This window comes from Engystomops pustulosus, chromosome 1, assembly GCF_040894005.1.
Source record: "Engystomops pustulosus chromosome 1, aEngPut4.maternal, whole genome shotgun sequence".
Taxonomy (NCBI): domain Eukaryota; kingdom Metazoa; phylum Chordata; class Amphibia; order Anura; family Leptodactylidae; genus Engystomops; species Engystomops pustulosus.
In genome coordinates, this window is record NC_092411.1 from 298,612,851 (window position 1) to 298,637,129 (window position 24,279).

Consider the following 24,279-nt stretch of genomic DNA (forward strand, 5'->3'; position numbering starts at 1 on the left):
GGGCCAGTGCTCTGCTGTGCCTGTAGTCCGGTGCTCTGCAGTGCTGGGGCTGGTCCTCTCCTGTGCCTGAACACAGCTGCTCTGGAGTGCTGGGGCCAGTGCTCTGCTGTGCCTGTAGTCCGGTGCTCTGCAGTGCTGGGGCCGGTGCTCTGCAGTGCCGGGGCCGGTCCTCTCCTGTGCCTGAGCCCGGCTGCTCTGGAGTGCTGGGTCCAGTGCTCTGCTGTGCCTGTGGTCCGGTGCTCTGCAGTGCTGGGGCCGGTGCTCTGCAGTGCTGGGGCCTGTGCTCTGCTGTGCCTGTGGTCCGGTGCTCTGCAGTGCTGGGGCCGGTGCTCTGCAGTGCTGGGGCCGGTGCTCTGCTGTGCCTGTGGTCCGGTGCTCTGCAGTGCTGGGGCCGGTGCTCTGCAGTGCTGGGGCCGGTGCTCTGCTGTGCCTGTGGTCCGGTGCTCTGCAGTGCTGGGGCCGGTGCTCTGCAGTGCTGGGGCCGGTCCTCTCCTGTGCCTGAGCCCCGCTGCTCTGGAGTGCTGGGGCCAGTGCTCTGGAGTGCTTGGGCCGGTGCTCTGCTGTACTAGGGCCGGTGCTCTGCAATGCTGGGGCCGGTGCTCTGCAGTGCTGGGGCCGGTGCTCTGCAGTGCTGGGTCTGGTCCTCTCCTGTGCCTGAGCCCCGGTGCTCTGCAGTGCTGGGGCAGGTGCTCTGCAGTGCTGGGGCCGGTGCTCTGCTGTGCCTGTGGTCCGGTGCTCTGCAGTGCTGGGGCCAGTCCTCTCCTGTGCCTGAGACCCGAAGCTCTGCAATGCTGGGCCGGTGCTCTTCTGTACTGGGGCCGGTGCTCTGCAGTGCTGGGGCCGGTGCTCTCCTGTGCCTGAGCCCCGGTGCTCTGCAGTGCTGGGGCCGGTGCTCTGCAGTGCTGGGGCCGGTGCTCTGCAGTGCTGGGGCAGGTGCTCTCCTGTGCTGGGGCCGGTGCTCTGCAGTGCTGGGGCTGGTCCTCTCCTGTGTCTGAGCCTGGCTGCTCTGCAGTGCTGGGGCCGGTGCTCTGCAGTGCTGGGGCCGGTCCTCTCCTGTGCCTGAACCCGGCTGTTCTGGGTGCTGGGGAAGGTGCTCTGCTGTGCCTCTGGTCCGGTAATCTGCAGTGCTGGGTCCGGTGCTCTGCAGTGCTGGGGCCGGTCATCTCCTGTGCCTGAGACCCGAAGCTCTGCAGTGCTGGGGCGGTGCTCTTCTGTACTGGGGCCGGTACTCTGCAGTGCTGGGGCTGGTGCTCTGCAGTGCTGGGGCCGGGGCTCTTCTGTACTGGGGCCGGTACTCTGCAGTGCTGGGGCCGGTGCTCTGCAGTGCTGGGGCCGGAGCTCTCCTGTGCCTCAGCCCCGCTGCTGTGGAGTGCTGGGGCCGGTCCTCTCCTGTGCCTGAGCCCCGCTGCTCTGGAGTGCTGGGGCCGGTGCTCTGCAGTGCTGGGGCCGGTGCTCTGCAGTGCTGGGGCCGGTGCTCTGCAGTGCTGGGGCCGGTGCTCGGCTGTGCTGGGGCTGGTGTTCGGCTGTGCTGGGGCCGGTGTTCGGCTGTGCTGGGGCCGGTGTTCGGCTGTGCTGGGGCCGGTACTCGGCTGTGCTGGGGCCAGTGCTCTGCTGTGCTGGGGCCGGTCCTCGGCTGTGCTGGGGCCGGTCCTTGGCTGTGCTGGGGCCGGTGCTGGGGTTATATAAACATGGAGCAGCTGCAGAGAATGTAATGAGGAGGCTCCTGTGTATATGAACTGATCACATATCTGGTGTCCGGGTCATACACATCCACATGTTTCCTTTCTCTGCTGACATACAATATATAATAACCCCCTACACACATGTACATGTACTTTATCCCTGTGCTACATGCACTCCGAGGGGGAGCTTCAAGTAACTGAGGCACAAGAATTCATTGCATCAGGATGATGAACTCACATACACACATGTACATACATGCACGTATACTTATATATATACACTCATACACACCTGCATATACTAACATATATACACACCTGCATATAATAACATATATACACACCTGCATATAGTAACATATACACACATGTACATACATGTACGTATACTTGTATATATACACTCATACACACATACATATTCTTACATATATACACACCTGCATATAATAACATATATACACACCTGCATATAGTAACATTTACACACATGTACATACATGCACGTATACTTATATATATACATTCATACACACCTGCATATACTAACATATATACACACATACACACCTGTATATACTAACATATATACACACCTGCATACACTAACATATATATACTCATACACACCTGCATATACTAACATATATACACACATACACACCTGTATATACTAACATATATACACACCTGCATATAATAACATATATACACTCATACACACCTGCATATACTAACATATATACACACCTGCATATACTAACATATACACACACCTGCATATAGTAACATATATACACTCATACACACCTGCATATAATAACATATATACACTCATACACACCTGCATATACTAAGATATATACACACCTGCATATAATAACATATATACACTCATACACACCTGCATATACTAAGATATATACACACCTGCATATACTAAGATATATACACACATACATATATTTGCATATATACACTCATACACACATGCATATACTTACATATATACACATATACTTATACTAACATATATTCACTAACATAAATACACGTGCACATATAACATATACTATACATATATACATGCATACACCCATACAATGTTCTGTAGACTTCATGCAGTCTGTGAGGGGCACCAGGTGCAATGCCCCATGCAGCGGGGGCAGGTGAGGGGGTATAAGGCGGCTGAGCGTATTGAGGCATCCAGTGACATGCAAACCTTCTACCCGGCTCATCCCGTGCACATTACTATGTCACAGCTAGAGCTGGACCCCGGTGCTGAGGAGAACATTCATGCAGGCAGGTGTCATCACCAGGCGAGGAGGTGTGCGAGATGCAGCCATAGATGAAGCATGAGATCCTCCTAATCACTTCCTACTATCTATTACCCCCAGTTCTACCAGTCATGGCTCTTCTTCTAAGGAAATGCATCACCGGCTCTGATATTAAAATATTGGAACCAACTTAAACAAAGCCACAAGGACGAAATGGAAGAACCTCCATAAACATCTGAGATCCTTCAGCACAAATGTAACCAACCATGTGTTACCCAGACGGTCTGTGAAATGATCCTGGATGATGGAGGATGACCTGAGATGTATCTCCAGACCTGACTCATAACAGACAAGGCACATGAGGGAGCTGTAATGTCATTGTGGTCAGAGCTCCACCACAATATCCTTCCTCCAAGCCAGCCTGATGCTGCTGCTGGTGTCACAGAGAAAGTCCCGTATTACTCTGTGGCATCTGCATCTAGTATACACGAGATGTAGAAGGTCCTGGTAAGAGTGGTGCAGGTGGTGATGCAGGGGATACAGGTGATGATGATGGTAGTGATGCTGGTGGTGGTAATTGTAGTGGTGATGTAGGTGAGGATGATTATAGTGATAGAGGTGGTAGGGATGATGCAGGTGCTGGTGATGTAGGTGGTGGTGATGTAGGTGGTAGGGATGATGCAGGTGCTGGTGATGCAGGTGGTGGTGATGTAGGTGGTAGGGATGATGCAGGTGCTGGTGATGCAGGTGGTGGTGATGCAGGTGCTGGTGATGCAGGTGCTGGTGATGCAGGTGGTGGTGATGATGCAGGTGATGTAGATGGTGTGATGCAGGTGATGGTGATGATGCAGGTGATGATGATGGTGATGATGCAGGTGATGTAGGTGGTGTGATGCAGGTGATGGTGATAATGCAGATGATGTAGATGGTGTGATGCAGGTGATGGTGATGATGCAGGTGATGGTGATGGTGATGATGCAGGTGATGGTGATGATGCAGGTGATGGTGATGATGCAGGTGGTGGTGGTGGTGATGGTGATGATGCAGGTGATGTAGGTGGTGTGATGCAGGTGATGGTGATGATGCAGATGATGTAGATGGTGTGATGCAGGTGATGGTGATGATGCAGGTGATGGTGATGGTGATGATGCAGGTGATGGTGATGATGCAGGTGATGTAGGTGGTGTGATGCAGGTGATGGTGAAGATGCAGGTGATGGTGATGGTGATGATGCAGGTGATGTAGATGGTGTGATGCAGGTGATGGTGATGATGCAGGTGATGGTGATGATGCAGGTGATGTAGGTGGTGGTGATGCAGGGGATGATTCAGGTGGTGGTGATGCAGGTGATGGTGATGATGCAGGTGATGTAGCTGGTGGTGATGCAGGTGCTGGTGGTGCAGATGCTGGTGATGCAGGTGGTGGTGATGGTGATGATGTAGGTGGTGGTGATGGTGAAGATGCAGGTGGTGGTGATGGTGATGATGCAGGTGATGTAGGTGGTGGTGATGCAGGTGCTGGTGGTGCAGATGCTGGTGATGCAGGTGGTGGTGATGGTGATGATGTAGGTCAGTGGTGGCGAACCTATGGCACAGGTGCCAGAGGCGGCACTCCGAGCTCTTTCTGTGGGCACCCGGACCATCGCCCCAGCACAGCAGAAAGGACTCAAAGAATTTTCCTGTAGTTCCAAGCAACTTTAAAATTTCACTGAAAGCAGCATCTTTTAAGTAACTTACTTGGCTACTTGGGACTGTAGGAAGAGGGAAAATGTGTAGACAGGGCTTAATGATCTCTGAAGGAGATAATGATTCTCTGTGTACAGAGGGAAACTGGAAAGAAGCTAAAATGATGCAAATTTTCCCTCCTTTCTTTCTACTGTGTTGGTGTCCTCAGGAGGCCAGTATGATTGAACGTTGTTGAAGAACAGGGAGAAATAAGATACTGCTCTAATTTTGGTTGGCACCTCACGATAAATGAAGGGGATTTGGGTTTGCAGTTTGGGCACTCGGTCGCTAAATGGTTTGCCATCACTGATGTAGGTGGTGGTGATGGTGAAGATGCAGGTGGTGGTGATGGTGATGATGCAGGTGGTGGTGATGGTGAAGATGCAGGTGGTGGTGATGGTGATGATGCAGGTGGTGGTGATGGTGAAGATGCAGGTGGTGGTGATGGTGATGATGCAGGTGGTGGTGATGGTGAAGATGCAGGTGATGGTGATGATGCAGGTGGTGGTGATGGTGAAGATGCAGGTGGTGGTGATGGTGAAGATGCAGGTGGTGGTGATGGTGAAGATGCAGGTGGTGGTGATGGTGAAGATGCAGGTGATGGTGAAGATGCAGGTGGTGGTGATGGTGAAGATGCAGGTGATGGTGATGGTGAAGATGCAGGTGGTGGTGATGGTGAAGATGCAGGTGATGGTGATGGTGAAGATGCAGGTGGTGGTGATGGTGAAGATGCAGGTGATGGTGAAGATGCAGGTGATGTAGGTGGTGGTGATGCAGGTGATGATTCAGGTGCTGGTGATGTAGGTGGTGATGATGCAGGTGATGATGATGGTGATGATGCAGGTGGTGGTGATGGTGAAGATGCAGGTGATGGTGAAGATGCAGGTGATGGTGAAGATGCAGGTGATGTAGGTGGTGATGATGCAGGTGATGATGCAGTTGCTAGTGATGCATGTGGTGAGGCAGGTGATAATGTGGGTGATGATGCAGGTGGTGTAGTTGGTGGTGATGTAGGTGATGATTCAGGTGGTGGTGATGCAGGTGCTGGTGATGCAGGTGCTAGTGATGTAGGTGGAGGTGATGTAGGTGGTGTTGATGTGGGTGATGATGCAATTGCTAGTGATGCATGTGGTGAGGCATGTGATAATGTGGGTGATGATGCAGGTGCTGGTGATGCAGGTGCTGGTGATGTAGGTGCTGGTGATGTGGGTGATGATGATGCGGGTGATGATGCAGCTGGTGTTGATGTGGGTAATGATGCAGTTGGTAGTGATGCATGTGGTGAGGCAGGTGATAATGTGGGTGATGATGCAGGTGATGTAGTTGGTGGTGATGTAGGTGATGATGCAGGTGCTGGTGATGCATGTGGTGAGGCAGGTGATAATGTGGGTGATGATGCAGCTGGTGGTGATGTAGGTGGTGGTGATGTAGGTGATGATTCAGGTGCTGGTGATGTAGGTGGTGGTGATGCAGGTGATGGTGATGTAGGTGATGATGCAGTTGCTAGTGATGCATGTGGTGAGGCAGGTGATAATGTGGGTGATGATGCAGGTGATGTAGTTGGTGGTGATGTAGGTGATGATTCAGGTGCTGGTGATGTAGGTGGTGGTGATGCAGGTGCTGGTGATGCAGGTGCTGGTGATGCAGGTGATGATGCAGGTGCTGGTGATGCATGTGGTGAGGCAGGTGATAATGTGGGTGATGATGCAGCTGGTGGTGATGTAGTTGGTGGTGATGTAGGTGATGATTCAGGTGGTGGTGATGCAGGTGCTGGTGATGTAGGTGATGATGCAGGTGCTGGTGATGCATGTGGTGAGGCAGGTGATAATGTGGGTGATGATGCAGCTGGTGGTGATGTAGTTGGTGGTGATGTAGGTGGTGGTGATGCAGGTGCTGGTGATGCAGGTGCTGGTGATGTAGGTGGTGGTGATGCAGGTGCTGGTGATGCAGGTGCTGGTGATGTAGGTGGTGGTGATGCAGGTGCTGGTGATGCAGGTGCTGGTGATGCAGGTGCTGGTGATGTAGGTGATGATGCAGTTGCTAGTGATGCATGTGGTGAGGCAGGTGATAATGTGGGTGATGATGCAGGTGGTGTTGATGTGGGTGATGATGATGCGGGTGATGATGCAGCTGGTGTTGATGTGGGTGATGATGATGTCGGTGATGGAGGTGGTTTTGGGTGATGACATGTGAGGTTATTGTTCCTACAGCTCAGAACATTCTGATTCTGGGATAAACATTAAGTGAAGAGGACAAATCATTATCTGCCTTCTCCAAACAGGATGAAAGGTCAGGGGTCAAAGAGTTAGTTCAATCCTCCAGTAAAAAAGTGAAACACACAAACTCAATAACATGTAGGTTTGGTGTAACGTGTACAGCGCTCCTCTATACAGTCTACCTGTGTACAGCGCTCCTCTATACAGTCTACCTGTGTACAGCGCTCCTCTATACAGTCTACCTGTGTACAGCGCTCCTCTATACAGTCTACCTGTGTACAGCGCTCCTCTATACAGTCTACCTGTGTACAGCGCTCCTCTATACAGTCTACCTGTGTACAGCGCTCCTCTATACAGTCTACCTGTGTACAGCGCTCCTCTATACAGTCTACCTGTGTACAGCGCTCCTCTATACAGTCTACCTGTGTACAGCGCTCCTCTATACAGTCTACCTGTGTACAGCGCTCCTCTATACAGTCTACCTGTGTACAGCGCTCCTCTATACAGTCTACCTGTGTACAGCGCTCCTCTATACAGTCTACCTGTGCACAGCGCTCCTCTATACAGTCTACCTGTGTACAGCGCTCCTCTATACAGTCTACCTGTGCACAGCGCTCCTCTATACAGTTTACCTGTGTACAGCGCTCCTCTATACAGTCTACCTGTGTACAGCGCTCCTCTATACAGTCTACCTGTGTACAGCGCTCCTCTATACAGTCTACCTGCGTACAGCGCTCCCCTATACATTCTACCTGTGTACAGCGCTCCTCTATACAGTCTACCTGTGTACAGCGCTCCTCTATACCGTCTACCTGTGTACAGCGCTCCTCTATACAGACTACCTGTGTACAGCGCTCCTCTATACAGTCTACCTGTGCACAGCGCTCCTCTATACAGTCTACCTGTGTACAGCGCTCCTCTATACAGTCTACCTGTGCACAGCACTCCTCTATACAGTCTACCTGTGTACAGCGCTCCTCTATACAGTCTACCTGTGCACAGCGCTCCTCTATACAGTCTACCTGTGTACAGCGCTCCTCTATACAGTCTACCTGTGTACAGCGCTCCTCTATACAGTCTACCTGTGTACAGCGCTCCTCTATACAGTCTACCTGTGTACAGCGCTCCTCTATACAGTCTACCTGTGCACAGCGCTCCTCTATACAGTCTACCTGTGTACAGCGCTCCTCTATACAGTCTACCTGTGTACAGCGCTCCTCTATACAGTCTACCTGTGTACAGCGCTCCTCTATACAGTCTACCTGTGTACAGCGCTCCTCTATACAGTCTACCTGTGTACAGCGCTCCTCTATACAGTCTACCTGTGTACAGCGCTCCTCTATACAGTCTACCTGTGTACAACGCTCCTCTATACAGTCTACCTGTGTACAGCGCTCCTCTATACAGTCTACCTGTGCACAGCGCTCCTCTATACAGTCTACCTGCGTACAGCGCTCCCCTATACAGTCTACCTGTGTACAGCGCTCCTCTATACAGTCTACCTGTGTACAGCGCTCCTCTATACAGTCTACCTGCGTACAGCGCTCCTCTATACAGTCTACCTGTGTACAGCGCTCCTCTATACAGTCTACCTGTGTACAGCGGTCCTCTATGCAGTCTACCTGTGCACAGCGCTCCTCTATGCAGTCTACCTGTGTACAGCGCTCCTCTATACAGTCTACCTGTGTACAGCGCTCCTCTATACAGTCTACCTGTGTACAGCGCTCCTCTATACAGTCTACCTGTGTACAGCGCTCCTCTATACAGTCTACCTGTGTACAGCGCTCCTCTATACAGTCTACCTGTGTGCAGCGCTCCTCTATACAGTCTACCTGTGTATATCGCTCCTCTATACAGTCTACCTGTGTACAGCGCTCCTCTATACAGTCTACCTGTGTACAGCGCTCCTCTATACAGTCTACCTGTGTACAGCGCTCCTCTATACAGTCTACCTGTGTACAGCGCTCCTCTATACAGTCTACCTGTGTACAGCGCTCCTCTATACAGTCTACCTGTGTACAGCGCTCCTCTATACAGTCTACCTGTGTACAGCGCTCCTCTATACAGTCTACCTGTGTACAGCGCTCCTCTATACAGTCTACCTGTGTACAGCGCTCCTCTATACAGTCTACCTGTGTACAGCGCTCCTCTATACAGTCTACCTGTGTACAGCGCTCCTCTATACAGTCTACCTGTGTACAGCGCTCCTCTATACAGTCTACCTGTGTACAGCGCTCCTCTATACAGTCTACCTGTGTACAGCGCTCCTCTATACAGTCTACCTGTGTACAGCGCTCCTCTATACAGTCTACCTGTGTACAGCGCTCCTCTATACAGTCTACCTGTGCACAGCGCTCCTCTATACAGTCTACCTGTGCACAGCGCTCCTCTGTACAGTCTACCTGTGTACAGCGCTCCTCTATACAGTCTACCTGTGTACAGCGCTCCTCTATACAGTCTACCTGTGTACAGCGCTCCTCTATGCAGTCTACCTGCGTACAGCGCTCCCCTATACATTCTACCTGTGTACAGCGCTCCTCTATACAGTCTACCTGTGTACAGCGCTCCTCTATACCGTCTACCTGTGTACAGCGCTCCTCTATACAGACTACCTGTGTACAGCGCTCCTCTATACAGTCTACCTGTGCACAGCGCTCCTCTATACAGTCTACCTGTGTACAGCGCTCCTCTATACAGTCTACCTGTGCACAGCGCTCCTCTATACAGTCTACCTGTGTACAGCGCTCCTCTATACAGTCTACCTGTGCACAGCGCTCCTCTATACAGTCTACCTGTGTACAGCGCTCCTCTATACAGTCTACCTGTGTACAGCGCTCCTCTATACAGTCTACCTGTGTACAGCGCTCCTCTATACAGTCTACCTGTGTACAGCGCTCCTCTTTACAGTCTACCTGTGTACAGCGCTCCTCTATACAGTCTACCTGCGTACAGCGCTCCTCTATACAGTCTACCTGTGTACAGCGCTCCTCTATACAGTCTACCTGTGTACAGCGGTCCTCTATACAGTCTACCTGTGTACAGCGCTCCTCTATGCAGTCTACCTGTGTACAGCGCTCCTCTATACAGTCTACCTGTGTACAGCGCTCCTCTATACAGTCTACCTGTGTACAGCGCTCCTCTATACAGTCTACCTGTGTACAGCGCTCCTCTATACAGTCTACCTGTGCACAGCGCTCCTCTATACAGTCTACCTGTGTACAGCGCTCCTCTATACAGTCTACCTGTGTACAGCGCTCCTCTATACAGTCTACCTGTGTACAGCGCTCCTCTATACAGTCTACCTGTGTACAGCGCTCCTCTATACAGTCTACCTGTGTACAGCGCTCCTCTATACAGTCTACCTGTGTACAGCGCTCCTCTATACAGTCTACCTGTGTACAGCGCTCCTCTATACAGTCTACCTGTGTACAGCGCTCCTCTATACAGTCTACCTGTGCACAGCGCTCCTCTATACAGTCTACCTGTGTACAGCGCTCCTCTATACAGTCTACCTGTGTACAGCGCTCCTCTATACAGTCTACCTGTGTACAGCGCTCCTCTATACAGTCTACCTGTGTACAGCGCTCCTCTATACAGTCTACCTGTGTACAGCGCTCCTCTATACAGTCTACCTGTGTACAGCGCTCCTCTATACAGTCTACCTGTGTACAGCGCTCCTCTATACAGTCTACCTGTGTACAGGGCTCCTCTATACAGTCTACCTGTGTACAGCGCTCCTCTATACAGTCTACCTGTGTACAGCGCTCCTCTATACAGTCTACCTGTGTACAGCGCTCCTCTATACAGTGTACCTGTGTACAGCGCTCCTCTATACAGTCTACCTGTGTACAGCGCTCCTCTATACAGTCTACCTGTGTACAGCGCTCCTCTATACAGTGTACCTGTGTACAGCGCTCCTCTATACAGTCTACCTGTGTACAGCGCTCCTCTATACAGTCTACCTGTGCACAGCGCTCCTCTATACAGTCTACCTGCGTACAGCGCTCCCCTATACAGTCTACCTGTGCACAGCGCTCCTCTATACAGTCTACCTGTGTACAGCGCTCCTCTATACAGTCTACCTGTGTACAGCGCTCCTCTATACAGTCTACCTGTGTACAGCGCTCCTCTATACAGTCTACCTGTGTACAGCGCTCCTCTATACAGTCTACCTGTGTACAGCGCTCCTCTATACAGTCTACCTGTGTACAGCGCTCCTCTATACAGTCTACCTGTGTACAGCGCTCCTCTATACAGTCTACCTGCGTACAGCGCTCCTCTATACAGTCTACCTGTGTACAGCGCTCCTCTATACAGTCTACCTGTGTACAGCGCTCCTCTATACAGTCTACCTGCGTACAGCGCTCCTCTATACAGTCTACCTGTGTACAGCGCTCCTCTATACAGTCTACCTGCGTACAGCGCTCCTCTATACAGTCTACCTGTGTACAGCGCTCCTCTATACAGTCTACCTGTGTACAGCGCTCCTCTATACAGTCTACCTGTGTACAGCGCTCCTCTATACAGTCTACCTGTGTACAGCGCTCCTCTATACAGTCTACCTGTGTACAGCGCTCCTCTATACAGTCTACCTGTGTACAGCGCTCCTCTATACAGTCTACCTGTGTACAGCGCTCCTCTATACAGTCTACCTGTGTACAGCGCTCCTCTATACAGTCTACCTGTGTACAGCGCTCCTCTATACAGTCTACCTGTGTACAGCGCTCCTCTATACAGTCTACCTGTGTACAGCGCTCCTCTATACAGTCTACCTGTGTACAGCGCTCCTCTATACAGTCTACCTGTGTACAGCGCTCCTCTATACAGTCCACCTGTGCACAGCGCTCCTCTATACAGTCTACCTGTGTACAGCGCTCCTCTATACAGTCTACCTGTGTACAGCGCTCCTCTATACAGTCTACCTGTGTACAGCGCTCCTCTATACAGTCTACCTGTGTACAGCGCTCCTCAATACAGTCTACCTGTGTACAGCGCTCCTCTATACAGTCTACCTGTGTACAGCGCTCCTCTATACAGTCTACCTGTGTACAGCGCTCCTCTATACAGTCTACCTGTGTACAGCGCTCCTCTATACAGTCTACCTGTGTACAGCGCTCCTCTATACAGTCTACCTGTGTACAGCGCTCCTCTATACAGTCTACCTGTGTACAGCGCTCCTCTATACAGTCTACCTGTGTACAGCGCTCCTCTATACAGTCTACCTGTGTACAGCGCTCCTCAATACAGTCTACCTGTGTACAGCGCTCCTCTATACAGTGTACCTGTGTACAGCGCTCCTCTATACAGTCTACCTGTGTACAGCGCTCCTCTATACAGTCTACCTGTGTACAGCGGTCCTCTATACAGTCTACCTGTGTACAGCGCTCCTCTATACAGTCTACCTGTGTACAGCGCTCCTCTATACAGTCTACCTGTGTACAGCGCTCCTCTATACAGTCTACCTGTGTACAGCGCTCCTCTATACAGTCTACCTGTGTACAGCGCTCCTCTATACAGTCTACCTGTGTACAGCGCTCCTCTATACAGTCTACCTGTGTACAGCGCTCCTCAATACAGTCTACCTGTGTACAGCGCTCCTCTATACAGTCTACCTGTGTACAGCGCTCCTCTATACAGTCTACCTGTGTACAGCGCTCCTCTATACAGTCTACCTGTGTACAGCGCTCCTCTATACAGTCTACCTGTGTACAGCGCTCCTCTATACAGTCTACCTGTGTACAGCGCTCCTCTATACAGTCTACCTGTGTACAGCGCTCCTCTATACAGTCTACCTGTGTACAGCGCTCCTCTATACAGTCTACCTGTGTACAGCGCTCCTCTATACAGTCTACCTGTGTACAGCGCTCCTCTATACAGTCTACCTGTGTACAGCGCTCCTCTATACAGTCTACCTGTGTACAGCGCTCCTCTATACAGTCTACCTGTGTACAGCGCTCCTCTATACAGTCTACCTGTGTACAGCGCTCCTCTATACAGTCTACCTGTGTACAGCGCTCCTCTGTACCTGATGTTTCATATATGAAGTCTTCCTGAGTACAGCACATTTCCCATGTCTCGCATGTAACATATTATAAGCACAGCCAGGCAGGGGGTGAGAGGGCAGGGGTCAGGGGTCATGCTGGGTCACGACAGGCGTCTCACCTTTCTTGTTTGCAGGTTTCTCCTCTGATAGCCGCAGTCTTCTGTCCTTAGGTACGGGCTCGTCCAGGTCCTCGCTGACATAAGGTGGGGGCTGGGTCCCATTGGCTCCTCCAGTATTTGGGGGGCTCTTACTTTGTGTCTTGTTGCTGACCTTGAAGAGCAGGGTGACATTGTGGGGTGCAGGGGACCCCTCCCAGAAGCAGAGAACAGTGCACAGCACCCACAGCACCAAGGGGGTCACATACATTGTCACTGGAGGGCTCCGTCCTCTACTGAACCTCAATCAGGGGATTTTAAGGAAAAATTAGGAGAACAGAATGGTCTGCCCTCCCCTCCTCCTCCTCCACACACAGAATCCCAGCCCCCAACTCAAATTCCTGCCACTTCCAGAGAGGAGATGGGAAAAACTTCTAATACAGCTCACAGCACCACCAATGCAGCACACTGTGACAGAAGTCAGCTGTGAACAGTGTGAGAATGAGACAAAATAACGATGATATAATTATATCATTAAACTATTATCTGCACAATTACAGAACAATAGAGGCACGGGATTAATGACATCACACAGCGAATGTATACAGACACACAGTAAGGTTCTGTTACCATATATGTACATTAAGCCTGGCTCTGTTACCACATCTATGCATTATGCTTGGTTCTGTTACCATATATGTACATTAAGCCTGGCTCTGTTACCACATCTATGCATTATGCTTGGTTCTGTTACCACATCTATACATTATGCTTGGTTCTGTTACCACATCTATACATTAAGCCTGGCTCTGTTACCACATCTATGCATTATGCTTGGTTCTGTTACCACATCTATACATTATGCTTGGTTCTGTTACCACATCTATACATTATGCTTGGTTCTGTTACCACATCTATACATTAAGCCTGGCTCTTTTACCACATCTTTACACTAAGCATAGCATATAAATGCAGTGAGTTTGGTTCTATTACCATGTCTGTATAGGAAACACAGTCATTTTCCCACATCTATACATTAAGCTTGGTTCTGTTACCAGATCTATAGATTAAGCTTAGTTCTGTTACCACATCTATACATTAAACTTGGTTCTGTTACCACATCTATATATTAGGCTTGGTTCTGTTACCACATCTATACATTAGGCTTAATTCTGTTACCACATCTATACAGTAGGCTTGGTTCTGTTACCACATCTATACATTAGGCTTGGTTCTGTTACCACATCTATACAGTAAGCTTGGTTCTGTTACCAGATCTATACATTAAGCTTAGTTCTGTTACCACATCTATACATTAGGCATGGTTCTGTTACCACATCTATACATTAGGCTTGGTTCTGTTACCACATCTATACATTAGGATTGGTTCTGTTACCACATCTATACAATAGGCTTGGTTCTGTTACCACATCTATACATTAGGATTGGTTCTGTTACCACATCTATACAGTAAGCTTGGTTCTGTTACCAGATCTATACATTAAGCTTAGTTCTGTTACCACATCTATACATTAGGCTTGGTTCTGTTACCACATCTATACATTAGGCTTGGTTCTGTTACCACATCTATACATTAGGCTTGGTTCTGTTACCACATCTATACATTAGGCTTGGTTCTGTTACCACATCTATACATTAGGATTGGTTCTGTTACCACATCTATACATTAGGCTTGGTTCTGTTACCACATCTATACATTAGAATTGGTTCTGTTACCACATCTATACAGTAGGCTTGGTTCTGTTACCACATCTATCCATTAGGCTTGGTTCTGTTACCACATCTATACATTAAGCTTAGTTCTGTTACCACATCTATACATTAAGCTTGGTTCTGTTACCACATCTATACATTAGGCTTGGTTCTGTTACCACATCTATACATTAAGCTTAATTCTGTTACCACATCTATACAGTAGGCTTGGTTCTGTTACCACATCTATACATTAGGCTTGGTTCTGTTACCACATCTATACAGTAAGCTTGGTTCTGTTACCAGATCTATACATTAAGCTTAGTTCTGTTACCACATCTATACATTAGGCATGGTTCTGTTACCACATCTATACATTAGGCTTGGTTCTGTTACCACATCTATACATTAGGCTTGGTTCTGTTACCACATCTATACAGTAGGCTTGGTTCTGTTACCACATCTATACAGTAGGCTTGGTTCTGTTACCACATCTATACATTAGGCTTGGTTCTGTTACCACATCTATACATTAGGCTTGGTTCTGTTACCACATCTATGCATTAGGCTTGGTTCTGTTACCACATCTATACATTAGGCTTGGTTCTGTTACCACATCTATGCATTAGGATTGGTTCTGTTACCACATCTATACAGTAGGCTTGGTTCTGTTACCACATCTATGCATTAGGCTTGGTTCTGTTACCACGTCTATGCATTAGGCTTGGTTCTGTTACCACATCTATACATTAGGATTGGTTCTGTTACCACATCTATACATTAGGCTTGGTTCTGTTACCACATCTATGCATTAGGCTTGGTTCTGTTACCACATCTATACATTAGGATTGGTTCTGTTACCACATCTATACATTAGGCTTGGTTCTGTTACCACATCTATGCATTAGGCTTGGTTCTGTTACCACATCTATACATTAGGCTTGGTTCTGTTACCACTTCTATACATTAGGCTTGGTTCTGTTACCACTTCTATACATTAGGCTAATGTTACCAAAGCTCCAACAAGAACGTTATATTCCATCATAGAAACTATAGAAACAGAGATTAGCAAGAAAGGAATAAATGAGTTTTATGGGCACACTTATCATGCGCTGGCAGTATGTGCTCCAGTGTATGATGCTGTCCCGTCCCTATGGATAAATCCCAGTGGGCTTTTACACCAGATCTGAAATGACATAGTATTGTGCTCGGGCCTACCCCTGAACGGGCGCAGGCTATAGGCAGTGCACAGGATGACCCACTACGTTGCCAACCAATCTTCCCCCTCCACACTCCTGGCCTAATGGGGGAAATTAGCATAATTTCTGGCTGTGTATTAGGAATTGTGCCTATTTTAGGGCTTGTATGGCACATTTTAGCATTTCTGTATAGTAACATCAGTCCTGTAGCCACATATATACATCAAGCTTGGCTTTGTTCCCATATCTATAGAGACAGGTAGTGGGTCGAGACAGGGGGCAACAGTTCAGGGTCAGAGGCAGAGCAGAAGGTCAGGGCTGGCAGCGGAGGAGCATAAACGGGAACAGGTCCAGGGTCGCAAAGGGAGATCAATATACAGTTATATGGCAAAGGAGCAAGCAAGCATATAGCAGGAAGATCTGGCGGGGAAGGCTGGGAGAAGACAGTTTTTATCTAATTCCGGGAACCAGCACCAATAAGCGGTGCGCTGGCCCTTTAAATTTACAAGCACTGTCATGCGCGCCCTAGATGACTGAGATGCGTGCGCTGGGAAGTTGGGAGAGGAGTAGGAGCATGGAGAAGTGAGTGATGCCAGGGGGAGCGGGCACTGCGGAATGGGGCACCTGCGACCACCCGTGACAGTAATCCCTCCCTTCGGCCTCCCCCTCTTCTTGGTCTGGAGAAATCTTTGCAGGGGCTACGGTCCAGAATGTTATCCTCAGGCTCCCAGTATCTCTCCTCTCTCTCCGAACCCCTTCCAGTCAACAAGGAACAACCGATTAACTCTCACGGTCTTCATGTCCAGAACCTCCTTTACCACGAAGACGTCAGTGGAGTCAGCCTCAGGAGGAGGAGGTTTCCGAGAGAAGCGGTTCAAGATGACAGGTTTTAGGGGAGAGACATGGAAGGTGTTCATGATGCGCATAGTGAGAGGAAGACACACACCACAGGATTTATGTGCTTTACCACCTCGAAAGGCTCCAGAAAATGGGCTCAAAGCTTGAAGCTAGGAATTTTCAGCCGAACGTATCTGGATGATATCCACATCTTGTCACCCGAGGAGAAGACTGGAGGAGACCTAGTAAGGGCACAGTCAGGAAGTGCGGGAACCCACCCCGAACATCTTTGACCAGATCAGGCTGAGAGGATTGAGGAGAACAATGTCCCCAAGTCAATTTTCTCTTTCGAGGTGCAGGTCAAGTCTTGGCGGGGGGAGCTGCTGAAGATCAGCAACAGCCAGTTGTTCAGGAGAAATAATATGCCAAGGATCTGGCTCCTCTCCAATGATATCAGAGGCACGGGAAAGAGCATCAACCTTGATATTCTTCTCAGCAGGACGGAAGTGGATAAGGAGGTTGAAACGTGAAAAGAAGACTGACCAACGGGTTTGCTTTGGGTTGAAACGTTTAGCAGTCTGGAGATATTGGAGATTCTTATGATTTTTATATATGCAGACCGGATGGTGAGCTCCCTCCAGAAGATAACGTCACTCTTCCAGGGCAGGTTTGGTTTCCAGAAGTTCTCTATTTCCTATGGAGTAATTCCTCTCTGCGGAGGAAAAAGTCTTAGAGAAAAGGCCGCAAGTAAGAGTTCAGCCTTAAGTTCCTTTCTGGGTGAGCACTGCCCCAGCTCCTACTGAGGAGGCATCAACTTCCAGATGAAAGGGCTTCTCTGTATTAGGCCGAGTGAGAGCAGGGGCTGAGGCAAAGGCGGATTTCAACCTTGAGAAGGCTTCTTTAGCCACCGAAGACCAAAGATGTAGATTGGCCCCCTTCTTGGTGAGCACCACAATGGGAGATACAAGGGTGGAGAAGTGCGGGATAAAATAGCCAATGAAAGGAAGGCTCCGCTGGTGATATTGACATTTCTCGAGTTTGACGTATAGGCGATTGTTTCTGTGGCTACTAAGAAGTTGCCATACGTGGGACTGGTGGAACTCTAGATCCGGGGAGAACGCCAGAATGTCATCAAGATAGACCACAACACAAGTATAGAGCATATCCCTGAAGATGTCGTTGACTAATTCTTAAAATACAGCTGGTACATTGCACAGTCCAAACGGCATGACCAAATACTTGAAATGTCCATCGCAAGTGTTAAAGGCAGTCTTACACTTGTCCCACTTGCAAATCCAGATGAGGTTGTAGGCCCCACAAAGGTCCAGTTTGGAGAAGACCTTGGACCCACGCAGGCGGTTAAAGAACTCCGTGATCAACGGCAAGGGAGAGCGGTTGTTAACCGTGTCCTTATTAAGACCGCAATAATCAATTGAATGGATGGAGTGACCCACCAAGAAGAAGCCTGTACCAGCCAGGGAAGAGTATTTACGTATAAATTTCTTGGATATATTCCGACATTGCTGCAGTCTCTGGTACAGAGAGAGGATACACCTGACTCTGTGTAGCAGAAGCAACCGGCAGCAGATCAACAGGGCAGTGGTAGGACTGGTGAAGTGGCAAAGTCTCTGCTTGTTTCTTGGAAAAAACATTAGAAAAGTCCTGATAACAAGTTGGAAGGTCCTCTAGAGACTTGGGAACTATGGAGGCCAAGACAGGTACTGGGAGAGGCACCAAAATGCAGCGAGACTGGCAATGTGGTCCACAGCTAAGAATCTCCCCCGTCTTCCATTTAAGGACTGGTGCGTGAGGCTGTAACAACGGAAGGCCCAGCAGAAGGGAAGAGGTGGAACGCGGCAGCACATAGAAGTAGAGTCTCTCATTATGAAGTGCTCCGACTTTCAGGGAAATAGGCTCCGAATGGATCGGAGAGAATATGACCACTGACCGAGGAGATGGCCAGGGGCTTCTCGAGGTGGACCACAGGGATGTGATGCTGGGAGACCAGAGCAGCATCAACAAAGTTTCCAGCAGAACCAAAGTCCAAAAAAGCAGCGACCTGAATCTGGCTACCAGTGCTGAAGCTGAGGAGAACGAGAATGTTCAGGCGTGGAAAAGCTTTGCTCTCACCTAGGGGCGCTTCTCCCAAGAACCCTAGGTGCTGCCGTTTCCCGGACGCTGGGGACAAACAGGACAAGCCCCAATTAAATGTTCCGGACTGGCACAACACAGGCAGAGATCCTCCTGACGTCGTCTGGAGCATTCCTGGAGGGAAAGTCGAGTTCTGTCCACCTGCATTGGTTCCTCTGCAGACGGCACGGCCGGAGCCTGTAGAGGCCTTTGGAAGGCAGGTGCCAAGTGAGGCAAACATCGAACCTGGGCTTGCGGATGCTCGAGACGTAACTCCTCAGCGCGCTCCTTGAACCAAATATCAATCCGAGTGACCAGAGTGATGAGACCACTCAGAGTAGACGGCAGGTCACGTGCAGCCAGTGCATCTTTAACTTGACCCTTTTAAAGGTCGCAGACAGGGCTGCATCGTTCCAGGTGAGTTCAGAGGTCAGGGTATGGAACTGAACTGCATAGTCTCCAATGGATGATTCCCTTCGATGCAGGTTCAGCAGTGCAGTCTCAGCTGTGGACGCCCGTGCAGGTTCCTCAAAAGCGGACCGGAATTCCACTAAAAATGCTTGGAGGGTAGCCGTGACCAGATCGTCCCTGTCCCAGAGAGGAGTAGCCCAGGCCAGGGTCTTCCCGGAGAGGAGACTGATGATGAATGCCACCTTAGACCATTCTGTGACAAATTGAGACTGCATAAGTTCAATGCACAGGGAGCATTGAGTGACTTGGGGTCCCCATCATACTTTGTTGGCATGAAGAGTTTCAGCCTAGGTTCAGCGGCAGGCAGACTAACCGGGGTAGCAGAAGAGGCCGCAGGGATCTGACGCTGTTGCTGAGTGGCTATCAACTGCTGCAGCATAGCTGTGACTTGTCCAAGCTGTTCACCTTGTGTAGCAATCTGCTGGGACTGCTGGACCACAATGGTGGTAAAATCAGATCTTACTGTCAGGTTCAGGGGTAGTGGACCCCCTGGACCACCGCGGATGATGACACAAGCTGACACCTGGGACCGGAATCTAAGTGGCATCCAGTTTTCACAAGAGCCCACCGCAAAGCGAGTTGGACTTCCTGCGGCGTGGTACCACCAGGTCGTTCCACAGGCATGAATCTGTCTGTGGTGGCAGTCAAGGTGAGGTACAGAGTCAGAAGGCAAGTTTGTGGTCGGGGACAGGCAGGAAGCAGGAATGTCAGGTCTGGCAGTGAAGGAGCGTAAATGGGAACAGATCCAGGGTCACAATCGGAGGTCAATACACAGGAATATAGCAAGGGTATTAGCTTTTAATACTGCCTTCAATACTCAACACTTTGAGTACCTTGTTATGCCCCGTTGTTATGCTAGTGTAATGCACTAGCAGTGTTCCAATAATTTGTCTACGATATTTTCAGAGACTTACTGTATACTGTGTTGTGGTCTATCTTGATGATTTCTAGGTGTTCTCCACGGACCTTGAGTCTCAAACTTGAGAAGTGCCAATTTCATCAGAAGAGTCTTCCATTCCTTGGATACAATGGGGCAGATTTACTTACCCGGTCCATTCGCGATCCAGCGGCGCGTTCTCTGCACTAGATTCGGGTCCGGCCGGGATTTATTAAGGTAGTTCCTTCGCCATCCACCAGGTGGCGCTGCTGTGCTGAAGAGCATCGGAACGCACTGGAATACACCGAGCCGGGCTGAGTGAAGGTAAGTGCAATTTTCGCGACACATTTTTTTAAAAAAATGCGGCGTTTTTTTCGGCGGGTTTTCGTTCGTCCACGCCCCCCAATTTCCGTCGTGTGCATGCCGGCGCCGATGCGCCACAATCCGATCGCGTGCGGCAAAATCCCGGGGCAATTCAAGGAAATCCGGCGCAAATCGGAAATATTCGGGTAACACGTCGGGAAAACGCGAATCGGGCCCTTAGTAAATGACCCCCATTATCTCTGACAAGGGAATACAGATGGATCCTGCCAAGTTGTTTGCAGTACATCAGTAGCCTCGCCGGTAGGACTTTGTGCTGTCCAGAGATTCCTGGGCTTCGCTAATTACTACCCGCAGTTCATACTACATTTCTCCTCCCTCGTATCTCCCATTGTGGCGCTGACCAAGAACAACGTGAAATCTAAACTCTGGACTCCGGCGAGTGAAAACGCTTTCTCACGCTGAAGTCTGCCTTTGCCTCTGCTTCCATTCTCAACTGGCCTGATACTGAGAAACCGTTCCTGCTACAGGTTGAAGGCTCATCCGTTGGAGCTCTTCTCACCTAAAAAGGGCCCAAAAGTCAAACCCTCAGAAGTGGCTTCTTCTCTGAGACCTTCTCTGCCGCAGAGAGGAACTATTCCATAAGTGATCAGAAGCTTCTGGCCATAAAGCTAGCTTTAGAAGAATGACGTTATCTTCTGAAAAGGAGCTTGTCATCCGGTCTGTATCTACGTGGACCGTCTATCTCCAGACTGCTCAGCATCTCAATCCTCGACAGGCTCGCTGGTCTTCTCCCTCTTCAACTTCGTGATACATTTCCATCCTGCAGAGAAGAATGTTAAAGGAAACCTACCACTTGTAGTGGCAGGTTTCCGATGGAAATACCGGGCACCAGCTCAGGGTGAGCTGGTGCCGGAGCTTATTTTAGTTAGTGTTTTAAACCGCGGTATTGCGGTTTAAAACACTTTTTAAACTTTATAGCCGGCGCAGGCAGGTACGCGCTCAGCGCTTACCGTGCACGCGGCTCTCATTCACTTCCTATATAGCCGCGCGCACGGTAAGCGCCGAGCGCATACCTGCCTGCGCCGAGCGCGTACCTGCCTGCGCCGGCTATAAGGTTTAAAAAGTGTTTTAAACCGCGATACCGCGGTTTAAAACACTAACTAAAATAAGCTCCGGCACCAGCTCACCCTGAGCTGGTGCCCGGTATTTCCATCGGAAACCTGCCACTACAAGTGGTAGGTTTCCTTTAAGGCTGATGTCCTCTCTCATGCCTCTGACGTAATTGGTGAAGAACCCGCTCCTAGACATATTGTTCCTCCTGAACGGCTGGTTGTTTCCGCCCCTGTGGACCTACAGTAGCTTCCTCCTGGCAAAACATATGTTCGAACAGCTCTTCGGAAGAGGGTACTCACTTGGGGACATTGCTCTCGTGTGGCTGGGCATCCTGGGGTGCAGAGATCTGTTGTGCTTATATCTCGATCGATTCTGCTGGAGGACATTCAATTTTGTGAGCTCCTGCGCTTCCTGTGCCCATTACAAGTCGTCACGTCTCAAGCCAGCAGGTCTGCTCCTGCCATTGCCGATACCTAATTGTTTGTTCTTTATTACGGATCTCCCATCTTCTTCCGGTAATTAAGTCATCTGGGTGGTAACATCTTAGTTTCCTAAGATGTCCCACTTCATTGCTCTGCTCTTTCTCTTCTGAAGCCTGTCATCCTGAACTGCTTCTCCCGTCAAGTGCCTCCTCCTGCTCCTGTGGCTGACTACAACAATGTCTATAAGGTTAAGGAGGTCCTGGACACTAAGCAGTTAGAGGGAAGCGTTTCTTCCTTGTCGACTGGAAGGGCATCGGCCTAAGGAGAGATTATGGGAGCCTGGAGATAACATCCTGGACCAGAGATTCCTGCAGAGATTCCTTCAGACCAAAAAGAGGGGGAGGCCGAAGGGGGGTAATGTAATGGGTGCCCCTGCGACCTATGGCCCAGATCCCAGGCGCACCCGTGTGCCTCCCTGTGCCCCTTCACGCCTACAGCAACTTACCTGTCTGCATTCCACCGGTGGTCTGCTCGCTCCGGCGTGTGCTACCCTGCCTCCTGCCGGCATTCTGAGATTTAAAGAGCCAGCACACTGATAATTCCTGTTAATCCCTGCCCCTTCCTGTGTCCCCTGACAGATCTTTGTGCCTCATATTGAGATTTTCCATTCCTGACTATGTTCCTGTGCTGCCTACCCTGACCTCCTGCTCTGCCTCTGACCTTTATCTTGTGCTACCTGTCTCAACCTCCTGTCTGTCCCAGACCCCAATTCTGACTCACAACTCTGTACTTCGCCTTGGCCACCACCGTGGACAAAGTCGAGCCCATGGAGTGACGTGGTGGTACCACGCTGCAGCAAGTCCAACCCGCTTTGCAACAGGCTATTCATTTCTAAAGTTTGATGGTAACAATAAGCAGTGTAAGCGCTGAAAATATCAAGAGTAAATCCCTGAGTACAGGATCTGCCGATAGTCTAATGAATACATCATCAATAAGATGTGCACATGATATAGATAATGGGGCTTATTTACTAAGGGTTGCGGATCATACTTTTGTCAGACTGTTTACCGGTTTCTGGATTTGTGCAGCTGTGATAGGTATTTAACAGGGGTTTGCACTGGGATTGTTTTGCACGTGATCGTGATCTTCCATGCGACAGAAGTTGGGGATGCTTGACTTTGGAGGATCTGACTGATTTCTACTGAGTGCAGGATTAAGATTTAAATTGTGTTGCAAGACAATGCCCTTACATGCACCAGGAAGAAGAAGGTGAACTCTGGGGACCTGAGCAGGGAAGCGACACATGCAGGATATCGGACGCAGGATCTTAGTGACTCCCCGCACAGCGCATTATACACGGACAATGCACTTACATGCACCAGGAAGAAGAAGGTGAACTCCGGGGACCTGAGCGGGGAAGCGACACATGCAGGATATCGGGGGCAGGATCTTAGTGACTCCCCGCACAGCGCATTATACACAGACAATGCACTTACATGCACCATGAAGAAGAATGTGAACTCCGGGGACCTGAGCGGGGAAGCAACACATGCAGGATATCGGACGCAGGGTCTTAGTGACTCCCCGCACAGCGCATTATACACGGACAATGCACTTAAATGCACCAGGAAGAAGGTGAACTCCAGGGACCTGAGCGGGGAAGTGACACATGCAGGATATCGGGCGCAGGATCTTAGTGACTCCCCGCACAGCGCATTATACACGAACAATGCACTTACATGCAACAGGAAGAAGAAGGTGAACTCCGGGGACCTGAGCGGGGAAGTGATACATGCAGGATATCGGGTGCACGATCTTAGTGGCTCCCCGCACAGCGCATTATACACAGACAATGCACTTACATGCACCAGGAAGAAGAAGGTGAACTCCAGGGACCTGAGCGGGGAAGCGACACATGCAGGATATCGGGCGCAGGATCTTAGTGACTCCCCGCACAGCGCATTATACATGGACAATGCACTTACATACACCAGGAACAAGAAGGTGAACTCCGGGGACCTCAGCGGGGAAGCGACACATGCAGGATATCGGGCGCAGGATCTTAGTGACTCCTCACACAGCTCATTATACACGGACAATGCACTTACATGCACCAGGAAGAAGAAGGTGAACTCCGGGGACCTGAGCGGGGAAGT

The 24,279-nt window shown here is 49.9% G+C and overlaps 1 protein-coding gene across 2 annotated transcripts in view; it reads right to left on the bottom strand.

Annotated features, from left to right (window-relative positions):
* The window catches only part of LOC140084488 (probable carboxypeptidase X1), a 46,324-nt gene extending 32,902 nt beyond the window's left edge, over positions 1-13,422 (bottom strand). For both annotated transcript variants that reach the window (XM_072126458.1, XM_072126456.1), the window contains exon 1: positions 13,062-13,422. In XM_072126458.1, the coding sequence (XP_071982559.1) occupies positions 13,062-13,308 (247 nt within the window). In that variant the 5' untranslated portion in view covers positions 13,309-13,422. The remainder of the gene's footprint in view (positions 1-13,061) is intronic.
* Positions 13,423-24,279: the final 10,857 nt, after the last annotated feature.